This window comes from Canis lupus, chromosome 35 (genome assembly GCF_048164855.1).
Source record: "Canis lupus baileyi chromosome 35, mCanLup2.hap1, whole genome shotgun sequence".
In the NCBI taxonomy this organism is placed as follows: domain Eukaryota; kingdom Metazoa; phylum Chordata; class Mammalia; order Carnivora; family Canidae; genus Canis; species Canis lupus.
In genome coordinates this window covers 13,511,403-13,537,076 of record NC_132872.1, presented here as the reverse complement: position 1 = coordinate 13,537,076, position 25,674 = coordinate 13,511,403, and the positions used below count along the sequence as shown (strand labels likewise).

The following is a 25,674-nucleotide window of genomic DNA, read 5'->3' as shown; positions in this document are numbered from 1 at the left end:
TGCTACTTTTCAAATATTGTCCCCATTCTTGCCCCATTTTTGATTAGTTGTTCATATCTGCATTATCAAAGCATATATCATTACAAGCTAGGCTATCTTCCTTACAACAAACATTTAGTCTTAGTTCTACAGGTATCTACAAATTAAAAGTTCACAACTAGACTTATGTTAATGTCCTCCAGTTGTTTGATTGTCTAAAGCTTATTATCTAGGAGGTATCTCCTACAATTCTTTCATGTTCACAACACTTTGTCCAAAGCCATGTACTTGCAAGTCTGATTAGCTGAATATAAAACCCTTGGCTTATAGGGTTTTTTTCCTTGAGTTTTAAGCATTTTTCTTTGGCTTCTGGCAAAAGTGATGATAAAAGGGATTCTTTCTCTTGCAAGTAATTTCATAATCCTAAAAGATTCCCTTTCCTTTTTTCTTTGAAATCCAGTAGTTTTACCAGACCATGTCTGTAGGGCAGGCTTTCCCAGGTATGTGATATAATCTTGCAATATGTAACCTCAATGATTATTTAATTCAGGAAATTTTCCTTAGAGTTTTTAACATTCATTTATTCAAATGCTTATCTTCTTTAGGAATTCCCTTTATACTTATGTTGGCCCTTCTTTATTGTTTCCTATATCTACCAACTTTTCTAGAATTATTTTTTATATCCTGCCCAGATTAATTTATTTTTCTCCTTCCCATCTTCTGTTTTCCTTATGATATTATGGAAGTATTTTTTTTATATCTCTGTGCTCCTTCAAATTAAATATTCATTTATGACAATTTTAAAATTTATCTCCCTTTTTTTACCCTGAGTTCTGCTATTTATTTTTTAAAACTTCATTTTTCCAGTGATTTCATTTCTGAACTTTTAAAACCCTGATTTATGGCTTTTTTATAATTTTTAAATGTTCATAACTTTTAATGTTGAAATATTAGGCTATACTTTCTACCTATTTTATAGGTACAGTTTTCTGGCATATGTTCACCATCTGAAATGATTTTTTCTGCTTCTTAGTCTCTTTTACTTCCAGTAACTTTGTTTGGGATTCAACTGCAGTCCTTATCTATTGCTCATCTTTACATTAGATGAATTTTTCTTACTTTAGCAGGGAAAGATGGACCTGGATAGGTTTCCTAGCTTTCTTCTCTTATCTTTGTGAAATGATCAAACATGACTTTCTTTCTGAGAAATTTCATAGGTCCTTTTCCCCATTTTATGTAGTCTGCCTCTTTCTAGTCAAGTAAATTAATTAAATCCACAGATGGGTTGTTGGAACCTCTAATCTATACCTGGTCAGTCAGATGACAACCAGGACTTTTTTTAAAGTTTGTTTGTTTACTTATGTAATCTCTAAACTCAACCTGGGGCTTGAACTCAGGACCTGGAGATCAAGAGTTGCATGCTCTTCTGACTGAGCCAGCCAGGTGCCCCCAACCTGAACTTTTTGATTGGCATTTGAAGGCAGGAAGAAGTGTGGGGAAGGGCAGTCTTGTAGAACTGATCCTTTAACCTGTGGAATCTGATGCTATCTCCAAGTAGAAAGTGTCAGAATTGAGTTGAATTATGGGACACCCAGCTAATGTCTGAGAATCCCTTGGTGGTGTGGTAAAAACAAACAAAGAAACCCCACATATTATAACTGAGGAGGCAGAATTATACTTCCCCATCACTAGCAAAATAAATAATATTTTCATGGCTTTTAGGGAATCACAAGGGAAGATGACATCATTAGTTATCATCTAGGGCATCTATTGTAACCCATTATCCAGATCATCTAGAGAGGCAGCTCTGTCACTAGACCAGTGATAATAATCCTCAGTTTTGAATTTATAGTTAAAAAGATAAGCATATCATTATTTTTTTATTCATGAGAAACTGAAAACCACAATAGTGAAACAAATTACATCAGCAATCACTGAGGCTTGAATATATGAGTGTCTGAATTCAGGTTCATAATTTTATCCATTTCAAATCTTGGACTGTAGAGTTCTCATATTTTTAAAAATATATGGTTTTGCTAGGCGTTTCTGAAATATGGTAAACTTTACATTGTCTCTGGTCTTTTAGTGGTCTTTTCCGAACCTGTCTGTATTTTAATGGTCTTTAATGTACTTTTAATGTATTTTTTTAATATTTCAAAAGAAACATGTTTTGCTCTCCTAAGTCAAGGACAACAAACAACCAAGATACTGAGCACTATTGGGGAAGAACACTGAGTGGGACACCAGAAAATGTGTGTTTTTATCTTTTTAATAACCTATGTACCTTCAGCAAAACCTATTTCCTCCCTGAGCTTTATTTTCCCCACAGATAAGAGACTACATTTTTAATATTTTTTCAAGCACGAAGTTGAGCCTTTTTTTTTTACCATGTGCAAGATTGTAATTTTTATGTGTAATTAAAGAATGCCTTATACTTGTGTACAACTTTATTATTACTTTTTTTTAAAGTAAGCTCTATGCCCAGTGTGGGGCTTAAACTCATGGTGCTAAGGTCAAGAGTCACAAACTCTACCAACTGAGCCACTCAGGTGCTCGTAATGTTTTTCTTAACTATAGACAAGTAGGAGAAATTTCTTGCCAAAAATATTATTTCTAACTCCTTGTCTTATAAAAGCAAATAAATGAAACTTGAAATTATTGTTTCTGAAAAACTATTCTTTGCTTGTTTGTTTCGTTTCTTTTGAGAAGTTTCCCCTAGGGCTCTTCACACCTGGAGGTGTGTTTGTTCTATTTTGTTTTGCTTTGTTCCCTCCACCTTTGCCACATGTGCTAAGCTTGTATTCCAATTCCATTTAGTTTCTTTCTCATATTCCTTTTGTTTCTTCCTGAGTGCCATGTCAATAGGCTTATGATAGTTTTGGGTTTAGTTTTTTGGTTGTTATTTTGTTTTGTTTTGATTTTACTGTTGTGATGCTCTTTTCTGTGGGGGGTATTTTAGGTATCTTATACAATATGTGGGGATTTTCACTTATATGTAGAACATAAGACACAGCACAGAAGATCATAGGGAAAATAAATCACAGCACAGAAAACTGACTGGGAAGGAATCAGAGAGGAAAACAAACCATGAAAGATTCTAACTGTAGGAAACAAATTGAGGGTTGCTAAAAGGGAGGTGGGTGAGGGGATGAGGTAACTGGGTGATGGGCAGTAAGGAGGGCACGTGATGTGATGAGCACTGAGTATTATATGCAACTGATGAATCACTGAACTCTACATCAGAAACCAATGATGTACTATATGTTGGCTAATTGAATTTACATATTTAAAAAAGAAAAAAAAAGTAGAGATTTTCAGTCATCCTTCTTTTCCCTCTTTGGTTTCAACACCTTATCTATGTCATTTCTCACTGTTGGCTTGAATCTAAAAGATCAAGGACTTGATACTTGTGATACCATGAAACTTCTGTGCTGCAAGAAGATGCCAGAAGAAAGATTTCTTTCTTCCTTTCAAATGGATTGATATTATTACACGTTGCCATGCAGCACCCAGAGTTTGTTAGCCAGCTCTTCCTACATTGTTTAACTCTGGAACTAACTGAAGTCCCATGTCAATACACCAAGATGGTGCATTAATGATTTAAAGGGACATCTAATGAGCTATTCGAATTGGGGCCTCACCATTTTTTCTGCTTATTTGCCAAGGAAAATATCAAACATACCATAGTGCTGCCAGGCAATAAAATCATAGTCTTTTTTATTTTGCTTAAAATTTTTTTGAATATTGTTTATTTTATTGTACATTGTGAAAATGAAAGTTTGAGGTTTTCTTTAGCACATTAGTTCCTACGCAAACCAAAACCAAAACAAAATCTAAGGATTTGTATTCTTCTTAAAGGCTAAGGTCAGCAGTAAGAACAACTATTGGACTTAACACCTATGTCCTCAGTCTAAGATCCTTTGGTTTTCATATATAATAAATTTCTAAGAACATGTGTAAAAATTGTTTATACAGGAGAAGCAGTTGATTTACCAATCAAAAGATAGTGCTCCATTCCTGGAGAGATAAAAGCAAAGCTGAGTGCTATATAGCAAATGTAGATTATATATTAAATGTTTTTAATAATAAAATGAATTGAAATAATTTGCTATAGTAATTACTTCAAATTCGCTTTTGTCTCATCCCTTAGTTTATTTGAAGTGACAATAGGCAAATAAATTGATTTTGCTATTAGGAAGAAGGATATGCAGATGTTGATTTTGCACAAGATTAAGTAAGTGAAAAAAAAAAGATTAAGTAAGTGATTTTTTAATGGGTTGGATAAGAAGAGTGAAACTGATTTGAAGGTGTCTTATATTGAAAAATGTGTCCAAAGAAAGTTGAATATAAGCCTTCTTTTCTGATAGGAAAGCTATAGGAATCCATTTCCCTGCCATAGCTCCCAAGAACTGGTAAATTTTCCCTCTGTTCCATTAAAAACCTTTTCAAGAGCTAGTTCTCAGCTCATAATTTTAAGGAAGTTTGTTTGGGACCCAGCCTTCTTCAGCTGATCCAAAGACTAGCCAGGGTGTCTATATGTAATTATGAAAGTATTCATTTATTTATAAGTATAGATCACTTATTTTGGTTAAACTCATAAGTGTTTAAATAAAATACTCTATATCTGAAAATGGTGGCAAAATTAAAGTTTATCTAACATCATCAAGTAGCATGTAGTCCTAAGTAAAAGCATCCCCTGGCTGTAGTACTTTACAATTGATTGGACGATTAAGAGTGTAAAGGTTTGCCCTTCCCTCTACCTATCCCGAGACACAAAAGTTTTTCAGCTTTGTATGCTTCCTCACTCTTCCTTTATATATATTTTTTTAAATAGACTTTATTTTTCAGAGAAGTTTTAGGTTTAGAAAAAATTAAGCATCAATTAATTTATTTATAATTAATTACCAACATCTTGCATTAGCGTGCTACACTAATGATACACCAATGTTGATACAGCTTTGGTGTTACTTTGATCTTTATTATATATTGAAGTTCACAGTTTGCTTTATGGTTCATTCCTGGTGTTATATGGTTCCATAGGTTTTGAGAAATGCATAATGTATCCACCATTCAGTGGATTGTACAGGATAATTCATTTAATCCCCGTAAAAATCCCGTGTTTCACCTATTCACCTCTCCCTCTTTCCCTCAAATCCTGGAAGCAGCTTTTTTATTGTTTCTCTAGTTTTGCCTTTCCCAGAATGTCATGTAGTTGGAATCATACAGTATGTAGCCTTTTCAGACTTGCTTCTTTCACTTAGCAATATGCATCTAAAGTTCCTTCATGGTTTTTTTTTTTCATAGCTCAATAGTTTATTTCTTTTTAGTATTAAAGAATATGCTTTTGTTTGGATGTGCCAAAGTTTGTTTATCCATTCACCTATTGAAGGATATCTTCGTTGCTTCCAATTTTTGGCAATTATGAATAAAGCTGCTAGAAACATTTGTGTGCAGATTTTTGTACAACATAAGTTTTCAACTCCTTTGGGTAAATACCAAGGAGCTTAATTCCTGGATCCTATGGTGAGAATATGTTTAGCTTTCTTAGAAACTGTCAAACTGCCTTCCAAAGTGAGTGCACCATTTTGTACTCCCACCTGCAATGAAAGAGTCCTTGTTGCTCCACATCCTCATTTGCATCTAGTATTGTCAGTGCTTTGCATTTTAGCCATTTTAATAGGGGTATAGTGGTATTTCATTGTTTTAATTTGCAATTTCCTAAGGGCATATTAGCATATTTTCATATGCTTATTTGCTACCTGTATATTTTGTTTAGTAAGGTATCTGTTCAGATCTTTTGCTCATTTCTAAATTGGATTGTTCGTTTCCTTTTTGTTCAGTTTTAACAATCCTTTGTAGATTTTGGATGCGAGTCTTTTATCAAATATAAGTGTTGCAATTATTTTCTACTTGTCTGTGCCTTATCTTCTTACTCACTTAAGAGTGCTGTTTGACAGAGCAGACATTTTTAATTTAAGAAAGTACTACTTACCAATTTTTCTTTAATGAATCATCCCATGCCTTGGTGTTATATGTAAAGGGGCTCTGGGTGGCTCAGTTGGTTAACTATCCGACTCTTGATTTCGCTCAGGTCATGATCTCAGGGTCATAATCTCAGGCTTATGAGATAGAGCCCTGGGTGTGGAGCCTGCTTGGGAGTCTCTCTCTCCCCCTCCACCCCTTCCCCCTCCCACTTACCCCCACTCCCAGCCCCTATAACACTTGGTTCTTAAATAAATAAATAAATAAATAAATAAATAAATAAATAAATAAATAAATAAAACAAAAAGTTGTCACCAAGTCTAAGGTCACCTAGATTTTTTCCTGGGTTATCTTCTGAAATGTTATAGCTTTGAATTTTACATGTAGGTTTATGATCCATTTTGGGTTAATTTTGTGAGTAGGATAAGGTCTCTGTCTAGATACATATGTATTTTTAAATGTGGTATCCTATTGTTCCAGCATGATGTGGAAAAGACCACTCTGTGTTTTTAGTATTATAGTGTTACATATGTGTGTGTGCATTTATATCCCAACTTGGATCAGAGAATCTGAAGCAGCTCTCTACCTGGAGCTCATTGTTCTTATTTCTGTTTCCAATCTTCGATTCTATTGCCACTACCTCTAATCTCTAACATTTTCTTCTTGCTAGTTTTTTCTGTGTATCTTATATCTCTCTGCTCCCCCCATCTTTTTTGTCTCTCAAACCTTTTACGAACGCTGTTGGCCCATCAGATTTCTTCCTCTTTGGTTGATCTCCTCAGGTTGTTTGAGGCTTTGCTACTGGCAAAGACATTCCTTCTTCATTTCAGACAACATGTTTTTTTCCATATTTCCAAATTCAAAGCCGTGATGGGTAATCTTAGTTACTAGAGAACTGGTCTCTCGATTTTTAAAATTATGCTATAGAATTTTAATAATACCAACGGTGGAGGATGAAGAACATATGCTATTTGGGAAGTCAGCCTGTATTTCTGTTGACTTCATGTGCCATTATTTTCTTTATTCATGGCGACAAGATATTCTTGTCAAGTATATTTAGCTACAGAAGTGTAATTGGGCTTCCATTTTCTGTTCTTTTTTTCTATCACTAAAAGAAATACATAAAATATCCCTTGAAACCATTGGGATGGAAATGGATAATTGTATTTTAAACTTAAGAGCTTAAAAAAAAACCCTTTTAAATCACCCATCTCTTTTTCACTTAACAGGAGAGGGACCTAAAAGCCAGTGAAATAAATTACTTACTTACATAATTAATTAATTACTTATGTTCCAAATCACGTAACTAGTTTGAAGCAAAGCCAGGAACATAACTAGCTCCTGAGGATATTTCCTCAAGATATTTCTGCTAAACCACTCTCCCTCCCACAAAAGCACATCTATATACTTACCAACAACAATAAAAAATAATTTAAAATACAACAATTGCACTTTCAGTCAGGTCATTTGATCACACTTTATGTTGGATTCCCTTACAATTAATGAAAATCTACACAGGTTTTCATTTTTTGTCGCCCCCCCACCCCACCCTGCCCCTCAGCCCCAGCCCAGGAATTGTCCAAGCATCCATTCGTCTGTGTGAATCAAGCCAGCAGGATTGGCATTAAATAAAACTGAGAAGTTAAAAAAAAAAAAAAAAAACTGAGAAGTTGGCAGATTTGCTTCAGTGTTTCACAGAGCAGCAGCCACCCACCAACTGTGATCTTACTCGGACTCCCTGTGGACCCAGAGGGCCAATCTTCATCTCCTTTATGCTTTATTTACATCAATGCTGGGTTCCTTTGTGACAGATACCAGGCAGCTTGGAGACCCAAGCAGTTAGCCTATCTGTCACTGGAAGACAGGGCTAATGCTGAGAACTGGTATTTCTGGATCTTCATTAAACAGCCATGAAGATAAGCCTCAGCAAACAGGATTAGCCAATTGTTTCTGTTCTTCTAGATTTAACTGTTCTGATATGGACAAATAATTCATAATTATCTAAACTGGAAGCATATATTAAAAATTGACATGAAAATACTCACAGGTTTTTTTTTGTCCTTTCCAATATTTGCAACAAGAAATTCTGTGTTTGTCCGCACTCTCTCCCCATACTATCTTCACCAGAGTAGAGCAAGTACAACTTTCTAGGACGAAGACAATGTTTATCCGGATAATAAAAGGACACAACATGGGGATAAGGAAAGAGGCAAACAAAATGAAGTCTGAGCATGCAGAGATGGTTTGGGGAGGCCTGTGGACAGTGAGGCTCTAAAATAGCTATGGGGTATGAGTGAGGTAGAAAAAGAAAGCAGACTTGGGGGTCAGGCAAAGTTCTTAGCTGCAAGCAACAGAAATCAATTGGCAAACTTAAGCAGAAAAGTAATTTTTAGAAGGACATTGGGTAGCTCACAAACTTGAGTTGCCAGGCTCAGACTATGGTTAGGAACCAAGAGAAATTAAGCTGCAGGAAATTATGGCAACTGTCATGATGCAGAAAGGTTTTGTAAAGATACCCACTGAGAACTACCACCTGCTCTGCCATTAGATATGGTCACCCCTGGACCCTGCTGGCATGGACCCTACTGGTGTCAGCATTGACAGTGAATTCTAAACTTTCCCTTCATCTTTGTATTGTTTAGTCACCATTGAAAGTACCAAGTGGTTGGGATACCTGGGTGGCTCAGCAGTTGAGCGTCTGCCTTTGGCTCAGGGCCTGATCCCAGGGTCTAGGATCGAGTCCCACATCAGGCTCCCTGCATGGAGCCTGCTTCTCCCTCTGCCTGTGTCTCTGCCTCTCTCTCTCTGTCTCTCATGAATAAATAAATAAATATTTAAAAAAAATTTAAGTACCAAGTGGAAGCATCCAACTATCCAAGCATAGGTCATATATCTAATTCCTTTGGCATCCATCAGCAGCCTTGTCTCCCACAAAACACACAGTTTAGTGGAGTAGAGGAAGTAGGGGCTGGGTAGCCCCCAAGTCAATGCCACCAAAGGTCCTCATGAGGTCTTCTCAAGCTAGGGCATTTGTTCAAAGACAGCTATGTGTGTCCAGATATAGGTTGTCAGGGACCAAGATATGGCAGGGAGGAAAAAGGGTGCTGGAGCCTCTTATCTAAGCCCATTAAAGAGGAACATCTAATATGAGTCTCAGAGAAGAATCTGAGTACTATATAGCATCTCTGCCACCATGTTCACTCCATAATTAAAAATAGTTTAATCTCTTAAACATGGCCTTTCCTGAGGCTTCTTCTGCTTATTTCAAGAAATTTTCTTTTAGGATTTTGAAGAGGAAGATGTTTGCAGATGATCAGTTTTGTCTTGTTTCGAAAGCAATTTCCTGTAAGTAATATTTATATCCTGACAATACTTATTTAGAACTATAAACGGCGGGCAGCCGGGTGGCACAGCGGTTTAGCGCTGGCCTGCAGCCCAGGGTGTGATCCTGGGGACCCAGGATCGAGTCCCACATCGGGCTCCCTGCGTGGAGCCTGATTCTGTCTCTGTCTCTCTCTCTGTGTGTGTCTCTCATGAATAAATAAATAAAATCTTAAAAAAAAAAAGAACTATAAACGGCACTGGTCTGCCAATAAATACTACTACAGAAAAAATTGCTGATAAGTGTCACATCAAAACTCTGACAGTCATAACAATAATTTTTTAGTGCCATCCCAGCTTGAGAGCATTAAGTAAGTAGGTCTCAGAATAGCTCTAGAAGAAACTTGCCTGTAGTGTGACCACTCAGCGTATAAATAAATAAAATATAAGGAGTGGATCCTTGAATTCTGCCTCAAACCATAAAATAATTGTTTTTCCCTCTTCAACCTCCTCCACTTGTACTCCAGAGTGAAGGAATTGTTTTTTTTTTTTTAATTTTATTTATTTATGATAGTCACAGAGACAGAGAGAGAGAGAGAGAGAGAGAGGCAGAGACACAGGCAGAGGGAGAAGCAGGCTCCATGCACCGGGAGCCCGACGTGGGACTCGATCCCGGGTCTTCAGGATCGCGCCCTGGGCCAAAGGCAGGCGCCAAACCGCTGCACCACCCAGGGATTCCTAGAGTGAAGGAATTGTAAGGAGAAGGAGTATAAAGTGGGATGTAGGGAGAAAAAGAGAAAAAGGAATCATGCACAGGAGATGAGCAGACCCCAATACCTGAGAGGATGAGGAACCAGCATGGCTGCTGGTTGTCTCCCAGGAACCAAGACTGGACATGCCTAAAGCTGGAGGAAGTCATGGTTCGGAGGAACTAATGCAAAATCTGTGAGAAACCCTGGAGAGACAGAAGATGGTTAGCTGTTGAAACGAGAGGTAAATGGCAGCCCACAATTAAGAGGCCCCTGGTGAGGAATAGGTTGAAGGAGAGAGTTTTTTGTTGTGCGTTTTTGCCTCCCTCGGTTTGGGCTACGTGGATTGCCACCTGCCCTGCCTTACTGCCCTTGTAAGGGAGAAAACCAGCAGCACCAGCCCAGGGCTGGCTGGGCTCCGTGGGGGCCTGCTGGAGTACATAGGATAACCACTGTGCCCGTGGACTTGCTGATTCTGAGCATTCCCTCCTTCCCCACCATTCCCTTCACAAGGCATAGGCCTGCCGATTGCAATGAGAACAGTGTGTAGGTGGGGAGTAGAAGTAAAATTAGATGCAGGGGACAGGCTAGACCCCTGTGTGGGGCTGAAAAGGGTGTGGTCAACTCAGAGGTTGTCCACCCTAGGGGGCTTTTCTTCTAGCCTCTTTCTACTTTAGACCCTCCTCACATTTAGCACCTCCACTCTGGGGTTCTCAGTACTACCCCAGGTAGCTGATACCCCCAGGAGTTCAAGCTCACAGAAGAAAATAGCACACATCTGCAAGGAAACTACATGAGAGAAATCAAACTGGATAGCCTTTAACCAGATGTAGCCCAACCAATAAATCAGAAGACTAAGACTTTAAAATAAGCAAAGCGAATATAGCGAAAGAGATGTGGATAGAAGGGCTTCATTAAAATAAACCAGGTTACAGTTATGAAGATGAGCCAACTGGAAATCTCAGAGTTAAAAATAACACTGTTTACATAAAGACCTCAGCAATGGGGGGGCACCTGGATGGCTCAGTGGTTGAACATCTGCCTTTGGCTCAGGTTCATGGAATGAACCAGGGTTATGGAATGGAGTCTCGCATCAGGCTCTCCACAGGGAGCCTGCTTCTCCCTCTGCCTGTGTCTCTGCCTCTTCCTCTGTGTCCCTCATGAATAAATTAATAAAATCTTAAAAAAAAAAAAAGACCTCAGCAATGTGTTGGACATTAGAATGAAAATGAATTACAGAACTGGAGAATCTACTTAAAGAGATGTAGGATATCAACAGAAAAATTAAGAAATTGGGAGGGCAAACCTGGTTATGATGTCAACATAATAGGGGGCCCACATGAAAAAGACAAATGGAGAGAAAGAAATATTTGTAGAAATAATGCTGAAGAATTAAGAACAGCCACTTCCCCAACATCCTGGAGGTGCTTTCTTAGTACTTGTTGAACGCTATAAGCTTAGCTGGACTATCTCCATTGGTATAACAACAGTAAATATTTTGTAGTGTTTGTACTAAATATCAGATATATGCTGGATTCCAAATATATCACAGATAAAATCCTCCGAGAGAGCAAATGTATGAAACAATTACCAAATATTATAAAACATGAAGAAATTCTATAATTGAGTATAAAATTGGGTAGTACAGTCCATAAGTTTTGTGAGTGTTAAACGGTGAGATCTGGTTAAGTTAAGGTCTTCAGTGTATACTTGCCTTGACGCCTATTCATGTGAAGAAAATATGTAGGACAGCATTTCCCAAAGTGTGTCCTATGGAACACTTGTTTTGTAGAATAGTCTTGGTGTTTCATGTAAAAGGCTTTTGAAGTGTAGTGGAACTTGGCCATGGTTTGACTGCCTAACATCTGAGCTCCATTCCTATATGTTTGGGGGAAATCCTCATTTTATGAGTCTTCACTGGAGCTAGAGCTCCTTCTTGTACAGAAGTAGAACAACGGCACCTGCTCACACACACACACACACACACACACACACACCCCAAATTCAGGCATGGTACATGGCCTTGGTATTACCAATCAGATCTGCCTTTCCCAGACTTTGCTTTGGGAGTCAGTGATGTAGAGAAGCAGTGTTCAGCAGCAACAGAGGCAACACTGGTTTCCAGCAATGGCCATAACAATGGGGTGATGGCACTTAAAACCCTCCAGAGGATTTCTATTGCCCTTGGAGTGAAGCCCCAATCTCTCACATGATTTTAAGACTCTTTGGGACGTATAATAGTCCTTCATATGCCTTCAACTTCAGCCAAACTGATTTTCTCTTAATTCTTCAAACTTCCTTCTTGCCTTCTCTCTCGGTTTCTCCTCCTTCTCCCCCTCCTTCCTTATGTCTACTACACTGTTCCCTTTGTTTAGACATTTCTCTTGTTCTGCTCTGCATTTTTCTGGTTAATTCTTACTCATCCTTTAGGAAAATATTCACCCTGAACACCTATGTCATGCACTTCCACAGAAACTTAAATATTAATACAATTCCTTGTTTAATTGGCATTCCATGGGCAAACCTGTGATCTCAGTGAAGGCAAACTATGTCCACATAGCTTAGTAACATATCTCTTGTGCCAGAACAATGCCTGGCACAGGATAGTGAGTCAAATATTTAGTGAATGAGCAAAGTTCATCCCAAAGTAGCTAGAATCTAGACTGTTTTTTGTTCTATACTCCTGGCCTGCCAATTATTATTCCTCTCTTTAATGTTTTCCCATGTTTTTATTGGAACTGAAATGTTTAATATAAAACTTAAATCATAAACCTAAAGAGGAAAGTTTATATGGCTATATTTATGTGTAGATTGTTACTGGCATAATGAAATTCGTGAGTTGAGGTATGTAAAACATGCTTCTTAGAAAAGTACTTTGGATGCAAAATGCTGAGTATCTAAAAGTTTAGGGAATAATAGCTCCCAAGGGGTAAGCTGCTCTTTTCAAGGGATGAATGAGCTGTTCCAGGAAAGCTGTAGGCCAAACTTGAAAGGAAATTAATATCCTATGTGAGATGACCGTATAATCTTCTCCTTTGCCAGGGGTGATTGGGCTTATAAGAGTGTCTCCACATGTGGAAAACAGTCAACAACTTGATTGATTAGTGAATGTGTGGGAGTGGAAAAGCACTGCCCAACCCAAAGCGTAGGTGGGACAGCTCTGCCTGGTGCTCTGCAGGTCACAGAATACTGTTGCCTATAGTCTATCTAGGGAGGTAGGTAGTCTGGGTGTGACTGTTCCCAGTCTACAGTTGAGGAAACTGAGGTCCAGAGAATATACGTGATTTGTCCAAAATCACCCAGATAGTGTAGTGTTAGTGAAAGAGACAGAAAACCTAGGTCTACGTATTTTTCTTCATTATGGCGTACATTTACAGAAGGTGGTTTTCTAAGGCTGAATCAGGCAGAGGGAATTTTAAACAGTCACATCAATAACTATAGGAATTATTTTAATGCTTGTCTCTTAAAAAAAAAAGATATAACCTGTGACTGAACTAACTCCATTCCTTATGGTAGTTATGAAAATTTGGAGAGGAACGTGTCATTTAATAGGACTTTCTAACCTCCAACAAGAAAGAGATTCAGAACTGCAAGGCTCCTATCACCTAAGGGACCCTCCCAGCAGGTCTGCTTCACTCAGCATGAAGGGTCTTGGCAGCTGGGTAGAAGTTGGAGATAAGCTGATGGTCTGGGAGAGGTTCAGAGTTTTAGAGAATGACTTTATTGCCTAATAATGCTACACATCTAATGTTCAGGTTGACTTATGTTCTCCCAAAATATATGTTGAAGTCCTAATCCCTGGAATCTATGAGTATGACCTTATTTGGAAATAGAGTCTTTGCAGCTGTAATCAAGCTAAGATGAGGTCATTAAGTGGGCCCTAATCTAGTGTAACTGAAGTCCTTAGAAGAAGAGGGAAATTTGGATACAGACATACACAGAAAGGAGATCCACATGAGAAACAGAGACACACAGAGGGAACACCATGTGATGACAGGCAGAGATTGGAGTGATGCAGTTGTAAGCCAAGGAGTACCAAGGATTGATGGGCACCACCAAAAACTACGAAGAGGCAAGAAAGGACTCTATCCAGAATTTCAGAGGGAGTGTGGCCTGGCTGACATTTTGATTTCAGATTTCTGGCCTCCAGAACTGTGAGTGAATACCATCCTATTGCTTTAAGCCACCCAGTTTGTGGTTTTCTGTTACGGCAGCCCTAGGAAACAAATACATCTAATGCAGAAGCTAGGCTAGCATCTTAGCCTGCAGTGCAGTACTAGCTTCATCTGGGTCCCTGACCATATTTCTTTTCCAGGGTAGAGCAATGGGGGAAATGAGCCATGTTAATTAGACCAAACACAATGCAAAGTTCTGCAGCTAGCTGAGAAAGAGAGAGGGAGAGAGAGAGAGACTGTAATCGATGAAGTTAGCATAAAGCAGGTGAAGCACCAAAATAAAGGATAGACTATAGCAAAATAAACCATGAGAGCAGTAAGAGTGTTTTGGAAACTGTTTGCCACAACCCTGAACAACAAAAAGACTACATAAAAGGAGGGTTGTCACTCAGAAACGGGCAAAATACAAAGGCTTCCTTTTTATTACTATAATGTAATATTTTAGATATATAAACAAGTATAGAAAATAATGTAACAAACACCTATGTACCCACAACTCAGCTTAAGGAACAAAAGGACAATTAGAATTCCCTATTTGCCCCCACCCTATGCCACGCATTGCCACAGGAACTTGAATATTAATGCAATTCCTTATTTAATTGGCATATCACATGCAAAACTGTGATCTCAAGGAGGGCAGACTGTGTCTACGTTGCTTTGTAATATATGTCAGAACAATGCTTGGCACAGGATAGGGAGTCAAATATTTATTGAATGAGCAACATTCATCCTAAAGCAGCTAGAATCTGTCCTTAGTTCCCCAGAGGAACCATTTTGGGGGACACCGTTTTTCATGGGTCTCTTGATTTCTGCACATCTTATAGGAAGGCACTGTCTGGATTTTTTCCCAATAGTATCGTTTCAAGGATATTTGTATAGCAAACATCCCCAGATGGTAGAGACAGTGTCCTTCTTTGAAGCAAAGTAAGGCAGGTGTACTGCCCATTATAAAAGAGGTGTGTTCCCTAAGCTCATGGTTCCTCTTCTGTCTTGCAACCCACTGTGTGTATGTAGGCAGCCATCTGGGTCCATCCACATCACCTTCAAGAGGAACTGATGCAAACATGCTGATGCTCATGCTGCTTGCTGTGACGAGAGGAATAAAGTCCTTTGTCCCTAACCCAGAAGTCTGTCTTCCATCAGGATCAATGAAACTATGGCAACTAGGGTGGAATCTCAGCTCCTTTAAAGCTTTTGAAAACCATTGTCTCCAATTTGGTGTTTATCACTTCTGCATATGTATATTTTACTACAGGAAGAGGACAGATGGATGGATGTAGAGATAGATAGTTTTGTTTTGCTTGTTTACAAAGTTTATGTAAATGAGATCATGCGGTATATATCCTTCAGCAGCCTGCTCTTTTTCTCAACTTACCTTCTTCAGAGTGATTTGTATCAGTCCAATTACAGTTTATTTATTTCATTCTTGTTCATCATTCACGGGGCATATGTAAGAGAGTTCTTCTTGTGTATGAACTTAGTGGAAATGCTGAAATGTAATATGAATTCATCTTCAGCTTTAGTAGAGATTGCCAACTTGCTCTCTGAGGTGGTTGTACTAAATACATTTCCATAAGCAATATGCAAGGGTTCCTGTTTCTCTGCATCCTTGCAAATACAGTATTGTCATACTTACATACCTTTACCATTCTGATGAGTGTAAAGAGATGAACATCTTTTCACATGTTCTTTGGTCATTCTTCATCTTTTGCTGCTTATATCCTTTGCCTATTTTTCTATTGGGTTGTGTTTTTCTATGAGTTTTAAGGGCTCTTTATGTATTCAAGATATTGATATTTTGTCTGTTATATATGTACAAATAACATTCCTTATTCTATGGCTTGTCTCTCTCCTTTATTCATGGTGTTTATATAGTTGTTTTTTTTTAAATTTCACAGTGAAATAGTAGGAAAAGCCCATATCCATAGTGGTATTCAATGGAATCAGGGATTTAAAATAGTGGTGATAGCCAGGTCTGACCAAGCATTGTGTGCAGATTGGGATGCCAGAAGCTTCATTCTTCCACAGCTGAGTATCCTTGGGGAAGTCACATCACCTCTGTGTCCTGGGCTCCTCCTCTGTAAATAATGCCTTTGGACTAGATTATCTTCTTGAGCACCTTCCCAGATATAAGTTTCTCTGATGAGTCAAGGTCATGTGCACCAGGCAGGCAATGGCAGGACCTATGTGGAAAGACCAACTTAATTATAGTTTGGGAAATGACTGACCAGCTCTCTCTGTTTTGCCTGACTCCTCTGGATGGGTAACCACTTTGTCCTCTGTGTACCCTACAGTACTTGTTCACATTGCTACCACAATGTCATCACATTATGCTGTTGGTGATAACATCATTTCTCTCTGACTAGATCACAAGTTCCTCAAGGACAGCATTGCCTTTAGTATACCCACAGCACCTCCCATAGCTCTTAACTGTGGGAATGTTTGATGAATGATGGAAGGAACATGGACGGGTAGCAGGAAAGGATGGAAAGAGAGAGGGAAGGAAGGACCAAATAACTTAAGCACTCCCAAAATATACACCTAGTGAATATAAGACAGTTACTAAAACAATGCACAGTAGGAAAAGCAAGTACTATTTTAGCTATTTTACAGTCAGACTCAGTTTTTCAAGATCACATGGGAAAACAGCGCTATGCTTAATAATGGAAACCAATAACCTCTGATTTATAATCAGATGTTCCAAGTAAAAGAGCCTACAGCCTTATTAATTTAGCAAGACAAAACAAGATTTTAAATTAAACTCATTTTCATCCTCTTTATGCAACAGAATTATATTACTTATAATTTTGAAGTTTTCCCTACTGATACATGCTGAAAGATTAAAAAGAGAGTCTTGAAGCTTTAGGACCTTTCATAATTGAAATCTGTATAATATCAGAAATGGAAGTATTTAAATAATTCTTCTTTCTTAGCCATAATGCAACTCCTTGCTTATAATAAACATAGAAAGAAAATAAGGTATATATACAGTGGTTTCACTTCCCACAATTTCAGTTACCCATGGACAACCATAGTCCAGAAGCAATTGATCCTCCTTCTGATGTATGATCAGAAGGCCTGTAGAAGCCTAATACTATGTCACAATGCCTACATCACTCACCTTGCTTCACCTCATCACATAGGCATTTTATCCTCTCATCATCACAAAAAGAAAGGTGAGTCCAGTATAGTGTAATATTTTGAGAGAGAGGGGGACCACATTCATATAAGTTTTATTACTACATATTGTTATATTGTTCTAATTTATTATTAGGTACTGTTATTAATCTCTTACTGTGCCTAATATATGTTAAACTTTATCATAGGTATGTATGTGTGGGAGAAAGTATTTTATATATATATATATGATTTGGTACTATCTGCAGTTTCAGGCATCCACTGGTGGTCTTGGAACACATCCCCCATGGGTAAGGGGCAGGATTACTGAGTGCTCACAACAACAGGAAGAAGCAACAGGAGGGAAAATCTTAGCTCTTAAGAATGGTCTATTACAAGGTGTCACGATCCATCATCATGCATGGTCAGTGCTCTGTCCTTCATTTAGTTTTGCCTTTACATGGCTTACTTCACTGCTGCAAATGTAATCCAATTTTCTCAGCTGCCCATTAGCTTCTGAAAAAGCAAAGCAAAATGTGGACAAGACTCTTTATCCTTTCCTGCGGTGATGCATTATCTATTTGTGCCAAAAAACTGCCCAATGTCTTCTGCCTCCTACTCTAATATATTTTTCTGCAATTTATTATGTCAGTATCTCTGAGTTTGTTTTTATTATAATCAGTAAGACCATTATTAAATAATAGGAAAGTAAATGGATTACAAGAGCCAGACAAGGAATAAAATTAGGTGTGGCAATGAACAGTGAATGGGGTAATATGGTGGGTGATATATCTGTTCTGCTCCCTACAGATCTCCATCCTACTAGCCCAGTTTCAGTCCCATAAGACACCAGCTTCCAGTCATACTCATAACGTTTGGTGGTGCTATGGTTGTGCACTTCTTAATAATGGGTAGTTGACAAGTTGCTGACAAATGGAATCATCTACTAGGTGATTTTGTTGGAACAGTACTTCCCAAAGTGTAGGCTCCAATCCATGTGCATCAGAACCCCCCAGCATGTTTGGTAAACATGCGTATTTTTAGCTTCTATTCTTGATCTGCTGAATCAGAAATGCTAGGGGTGGGCTTGAGGGATTCAAATGCCAAAAAGCACACTAACATTTGAGAATCTATCTTAAAGTGTGAAAAAAATGGAGGGAAATCCCTTCTGGCACTGAGTACCTAGGAAGTAAGAAGGAGGCTGTATTCCTAGGTAATGAAAAGGGAGCAAACAAGCTAAAGTTCACAGCTTTACTTAGGTTTTTATCTCAGTTCTGACTGCTATGGATTTAAGCCAGACTAGAAGTGTGCTCTAAAATCATGTGCTGCATATTGCTGATGAGTGTCTGTATCATGAACCTCAAAAGTGAGCTTGCTTCTGAGCTAATTTGTTTTGTTAACACTAGGGACACCAAAGGTGAAGTTTACAGCTCCCTAAAAGAGCCAGGCAGATAAATAGTTAAAATACTGTATGGTTTGCAATGAGATACCACTTCACACCCACTAAGATGGTTATAGTCAAGAAAACAGTAACAAGTGTTGAAAAGGATGTGGAGAAATTGAAACTCTTATATATTACCAGTAATGTAAATTGCTAGAATGTAAAATGGTGATCTCTTTAGAAAACATTTTGGCAGTTCCTCAAAAAGTTAAACATAGAGTTACCATGTCACACAATAATTCTACTATAGGTATACACTCAAAAGAATTAAAAGCATATTTACACAAAAACTTGTATATAAGTGTTCATAGCAGCATCGGTCGTAACAGCCAAAAAGTGGCAACAACCAAAATGTCCATAAACTGAAGAATACTTAAACAAATGTGGTACATGCATACAATGGAACATATTTAGCAATAAAAAAAGGAGTATAAATACATGCTACAACATGGAAGAATCTTGAAAACATTATGCTAAGTGAAATAAGCCAAATACAAAAGGGCATATGTTATTCCATTTATATGAAATGTCCAGAATAGACAAATTCATGGAGACTAAAATTAGATTACTGGTTATCAGGGACTAGGGGAAGGAGGAAATGAGGAGTGACTACTAATGAGTACAGGGCTTCTTTTGGGAGTAATGAAAGTATTCTGGAAATAAATACTGGTGATAGTTGTACAGCTCTGTGAAAATACTAAAAACTACTGAATTGTACACTTTAAGAATGTGTGATGTGTGAATTCTATCTCAATTTTAAAAAGTGATGGAAGAAGTGTCCAAGAAAAAAATAATTGGACTACATGGAAAAAATGCTTTCTGTGGTTGTCTATAGGAAAAACTCACTTCCATTTTCTTCTTCTCACACTCAATACATCAGATACCAGATATATGGGTTTTCCACACATAAGGTAATTCTGTGACATTAGTTGGGTGTCCTGCAGTTCAGCTCACTTCTACCTGGATTTAGCATCAGATCTCATAGGTTGAGGGCTCAAGTCCACAAGACTTCCCACCTCTTACTTAAGATACCAATTGCAAGTCCAGGAATTGGGGTAAATATGAAAATTCCCAGAGCCACTGAAAGTCTTGCCCTATGGGACAATGACAAGATGAAACTGAAATCTGAAGGGCACAGCCCTGGGGATAAGAAGACTAGATAAGGTACTGTCAATGAGGAGATGAACTATGAGAACTGTGAGAACATCATTGTGGGTGGAGTGGAAGGTCTGGATATGGACAGTAGGAAAGACATAGAGGCAATAGAACTCAAAGCCCTATTAACTAAGAAGGCTGAAGAAGTAGGAATCAAGGATGATTCTCATCTAATGGTTCTCATGGCTTCTAATCTAATGGCTTCCTGGAGAGGCCATTCAATGAGCAAGGAAATTCAGAAGAAATTAAGAGTGAAAAGAGTGATAGATTCCATTTTGACAGGTTGAGTTTGAGGTACCCATGGAAAATCCAGAACTTAGGAAAAAGTTCTGCATTAGAGGTAGGGTATTGGCAATTATCAGCTGCAGCATAATTTCCAAGGAAACAGGTAGAGTTTAGGCACAAGAAAATGTTTCCTTCATGAGCAAGTGCTTCTTATCAAATTAATAAATTACTCTTTTATTATTTCAATTTTTAAAAAGTCAAAGTAGTTTAATGAAAACTGATATAGGAGAACCAAATAGTAATTATATGGTATCCATGTGGTTCTGTTTCCTCTCAATTTCCATTTTGTAGAGATCCTTCAGGGTTTAACTGCAAGATTTCCTTGTTTCATTTCTTCCCTCTAATTAACAAAGAAGCCTTCAAGAGAATATTAAGGTTTTAATACAGCAGAGGAGGAAATATCATGTGAAAGTTAAAGTTTTACTTTTTCTTTCTTACCATGTCTTTTTCCTATTTTGTTCTTTCTTTGTAGTCTCTGGTATTATTAAAAAAAAAAAAAATGAAAGAAAACGCCAGAACCATGTAGATCCCGGGCCACAGTTCAATCTTCTGTCTTTGAAACAGCCATGACAGTGTTAAACCCTTGCGTAGATATGTGTATTCAGGAGGAGCCATGGAGCTGCTGATGTAGAAAGGCATTTTGTGTCAAGGACTGATTTATGCCTTGGAGCAGGGCAAAGAGAAGAATACTCAGCCCCTATGGTATCTGTTGCTAGGGGAGCATCAGGCCATCTGCTAGGCTTTAATAAAACGTGGCAATAACATTTTGGTTTGAAGCACAGAATGATTTTCCAAACCAAAATTAAAATTTGTCAGCAACCGAGGAGCTTATAGGTCCTTTTTTTTAAAAAAAAAAAAGATATTTGTTTTTGGGTTTTTTTAAAGATTTTATTTATTTATTCATGAGAGACACAGAAAGAAAGGCAGAGGCACAGGCAGAGGGAGAAGCAGGCTCCCATGGAGTAGAGAGCCCAATGCAGAACTCGATCCCTTGACTCTGTGATCACGCCTTGAGCCGAAGGCAGACACTCAACCATTGAGCCACCCAGGAATCCCCAAAAAAGATATTTGTAACTATAGCATTTATATTCAAATGAGACATCAATATCTTTCTTTTTCTGTTCTGAACTTATTCTCAAAACCTTGTATTGACTGTCCAATTTGAACTCGTCAGCCTACAATTTGAAGCCTCCAGAATCTGGTTTCACAGAACATCGTGTCAGATGGCAGCTGATGTGTGTATGTGTGTGCACATGCATGCACATGTATTTAATGTGTTATTTGCCTTACTCCTCTCTCTTCCCTGGCTCACAGGTGAATGCTGTGCGAGTATATGTGAATAGTTCCTCAGAGAACCTCGACTATCCAGTCCTCGTCGTGGTTCGCCAGCAGAAAGGGGTGCTGTCCTGGCAGGTTCCTCTGCTCTTCCAAGGACTGTAAGTGGATCTTCTCCTGGACAACTTCACTTCATTTGTTTTCTTCCAATGACCTAGACTTTAATTGGTGTTTTCCCTAGGAAAAGGAGAAATCAGTCTTTTGGAATGTTGACATCATAGGTGCAAATAATGGCTATAGCACATAGCCCAACCCATCCAAAGCTGTTCAGTTTCCATCCTCTGTTTTTGTTTTCTAAGTACACAGGGCATAAAGCCCAATATGGGGCTTGAACTCACAACCCTTACACCAAGACCTGAGCTGAGATCAAGAGTCAGATGCTTAACAAACTAAGCCAACCAGGCACCCTGACTCTTGAATTCAGATAAGCACTCTACCTAGATGTGTAGCACATGGAAGAACTTTTAGCATTTTAATTCCATCCAGAATATTCCATAGCTCTTGGTTAGTGGATCATCCGCTGAGTACAGGGCTAGGTTCAGCAGTCAATGTATATGAGTAACCCTTCTTCCAGTCTTCAAAATGCCCAGAGAGTAAGCATTCTTCATTCTATAGAATTTATTAAGTACTACAAAGTGCTAGAAACTAGGGATACAACAGTGGGAGAAAAGGAAAACATGCCCTCATGCCCTCATGAAGTTTATAGTTTTGCAGGGGAAACTGTATAAGATAAGAAAAAAACCAGGAGGCATTCAGACATAGATACATATCAGGGTGTTAAATCATTTTTAGTGGCTGAGTAATTTGAGGATTGAAAATAGTAACTCTCATAGTCTTGACTTGGGCTCTGTTTCTTTTCTTTTTTTCTTTCTTTTTTTTTTTTAATGTTCCATTTAGCAAAAACTCAAAGAGTGGAAATATGAAATCAACTGGTTGTTTTATCAGGACAGTTTCCCCTTCAAATTTTGGTATTTTTTTCCTCATTGAATTAGGAAGATGGTTTAATATAATGTAGACACAATCAAAGTGAACCGGTCAGCACTAAAGAGTCCTCGAGTCCCTGTTATTACATCATGCAAGTCTATGCCAAAGACTAAATCACTATCAGAAGGTCCAGTCTGAAATTTAAAACACAAGGACTTGAAAATAAATTTGGAGAGAAATGAAATAAGATCGGCTTTTTTCCTTGCTTGTTCACTGAGTCTCTCTCTTGTTTTCTTGTTTTTCCTTCATTGGCTGCTACAGATACCAGAGAAGTTACAACTACCAGGAAGTAAGCCGTACTTTGTGTCCCTCAGAAGCAACCAATGAAACAGGACCTCTGGAGCAACTGATATTTGTGGATGTAGCATCCATGGCACCACTGGGTGCCCAGTACAAACTGCTGGTTACCAAGATCAAGCACTTCCAGCTACAGTAAGCAGGACTTATGGGGGCCTTTCTCTATTCATCTGTCTGCTGTTGCTGTGCTTGGGCATGTTCAATCCAGTTTCCCTTCTTCCAAGTCAGCACTCAAGAAGGAAATTGGCCACTTGGCATATTGTCTTACCACCTTCTGAACTCTCCTGCTCATAGCTGGGCATCAGGATGCAATCCATGCAATAGGGAAGCAATAGAGACTGGTGCAGAGGGGAACAGTGCCTAACCTCAGAGGTGTGCTATTCTCAGAGGTCTTTGTGAGGACCCTGCCTGTTTGTAGTCCAAGGGAGAGGCTCTGGTGACTGGTTACTTTTATATTATGCATGCATGAGTACCACTCTCCTGAAGGAAGTTTTCTTTTTCTTCTGAGGAAGCCCTTAACCTATTTTTCTTGTCCTTACTGCTATTCCAGTTTTCTCCTCCCATGTTAGGAATGTATACAGATAAAAAGTAGTGTTCTGTGGTTTTTTTTCCTTTGTGCGAAAATCAATGACTATTTCTTCCTTCTTGTGTTACCACCCTTTGAAACAAAATCAATTGGGATACACCATCTCAAATTGTTCGTATTAGACATACATAGAATAAATTCAGTTGGAAGAGTAGTCTCCAAGGGATCTGTTCTTTTCCAGAGGTTACTTTTGTAAAATATTGTATAAATCTGTGCAAAAATTTAAACAGAAAAGTCATTCCTTAATAAGACCATTAAATTCAGGGACTTTCTGCCCCATTCTCTCTCAAGATCAAGGCTTCTCAAGGGTTCAGACCACTTCCTCCTCTCTCAGTGTTTTAAATAAACTTTAAAAGAAAATATCATTAAATTGGTTTATTAAAATTAGTATTTGCACTCATCAAAATGTATCATTAAGAGAACAAAAAGACAAGCCATTGACTAAAAGACTTGGCTACTGTCCCCATTATCACCCACCCTTCCTATTGCCAAGGCAATAATCTTGGCACCCCTGTGTCTAGATACCGCTGAGAATGGAGACTGGCACCCAGGTGTGCACAAGTTTGTGTGCCCAAATCTCTGTGCCCATAGGTCCAGACTCAGCTTCACTGGAACAAATAGGTTTTCTGAGGAAAAAATGAGGAGATCCAGGAGCAAAAATTGAGAAAACAATCCTGTGACCTAGACTTCTCACTAAAACTTTGGAATAAAGAGTGAAGAGTCCCCGAAAGGGAATCGATGTTCATATTTACCCAAGGAATATATATGTATATGTGTGTATATATATAATATCTATCTAATATTAGATAGAATATGTATATATGAGATAGAACAGGCATTGGTGAACTATGGCCCACAGACTGGCAACTGGGTTTTATAACTAGAGTTTTATAGGAGCACAGCCCATTCATTGCCTACTACAATGGCAAAGGTGAGTATGGAGACATTATGGCCTATAAGCCTAAACTATTTACTATCTGGCCTTTTAGGATATAAAAAGCAGATGAACATGATCAACAAACTTGAACCAATTAATGTATTTAGGAAACTGTATCTCAAAATGATAGAATGCCTAACCTTTTCAAATGCACATGCAACATTTACCAAAATTGCCAAGGTTTAATATATATCTTGATAAACTTAACTAAAATCCTGTATATGGAATTGAGACAGAAATCAAATACAAATGATGTCTATGAAATCCCCAAATGTTTGGAAATTGAGTAGTCTACTTCTAAGTAACATATGAGTAAAGAAAATATTCTGAACAAATGATAATGAGAATACAACATATCTGAACTTCTGGGATGCAACTAAGCACTGATTAGAGGAAAATGCATAGTTTCAAATGTGTATGTTAGAAAAGAATGGCTGGAAATCAATGTGGTAAGTGCCATTTCAAGAAGTTAGAAAGTAAAAGGAAATAATTAAATAAAAGCATAAAACAATGAAATAGAGAATAAATCAACAATGGACAAAAATCAAACAAAACACAAATCAGTTATTTGAAATGACTAGTATAATTTTTATAACTGCTTTTTAAAAATAAGGCAAGCCCATTGGAAAAAAATTGGAAAGAGATTTGAACAGACGCTTTACCAAAGAAGGTATCCAAAATGGTCCCCAAACGCAATCTTAACTAGCTATTAGAAATGCAAAACTATGATGAGAGATTTCACTACACCTACCAATTTCTATCATTTGAAAAGACCCACCAAAGTAATCTCACTCCTACTTATTATAAATCCAACTTCTAGATATATAATTGTCTTATTCATCTGATGGAATACTACACAACAGTAAAACGGAACAAACTATTACAATAGCTGGCAACATGGGCAAATCTCACAAACACATTTTCAAGCAAAAGAAGCCAGACAAAAGGAATACATAGTATTTGATTCCATTTATATGAGGTTTAAAAATAGGCAAAACTATTCTGTAATGTGACAAGTCAGGACAGTGGTGACTTTGGAGAGTGTATTACTGTTTACCTGGTGAGAATTCATTCAGATATATACTTATACTTGTGGTTTTTTTCTGTATGTTTGTTACACTTCAATAGGAAGGTTAATTTTTTAAATCATAATATTTTGGGGATCCCTGGGTGGCGCAGCGGTTTGGTGCCTGCCTTTGGCCCAGGGCGCGATCCTGGAGACCCAGGATCGAATCCCACATCAGGCTCCCGGTGCATGGAGCCTGCTTCTCCCTCTGCCTGTGTCTCTGCCTCTCTCTCTCTCTCTCTGTGACTATCATAAATAAATAAAA

At 38.1% G+C, this 25,674-nt stretch overlaps 1 protein-coding gene across 2 annotated transcripts in view; it reads left to right on the top strand.

The window, feature by feature from the left end:
• Positions 1-25,674, top strand: part of SIDT1 (SID1 transmembrane family member 1) — a 95,214-nt gene that overhangs the window by 8,043 nt on the left and 61,497 nt on the right. For both annotated transcript variants that reach the window (XM_072812522.1, XM_072812521.1), the window contains exons 2-3: positions 21,519-21,640; positions 22,785-22,955. In XM_072812522.1, the coding sequence (XP_072668623.1) occupies positions 21,519-21,640; positions 22,785-22,955 (293 nt within the window). The remainder of the gene's footprint in view (positions 1-21,518; positions 21,641-22,784; positions 22,956-25,674) is intronic.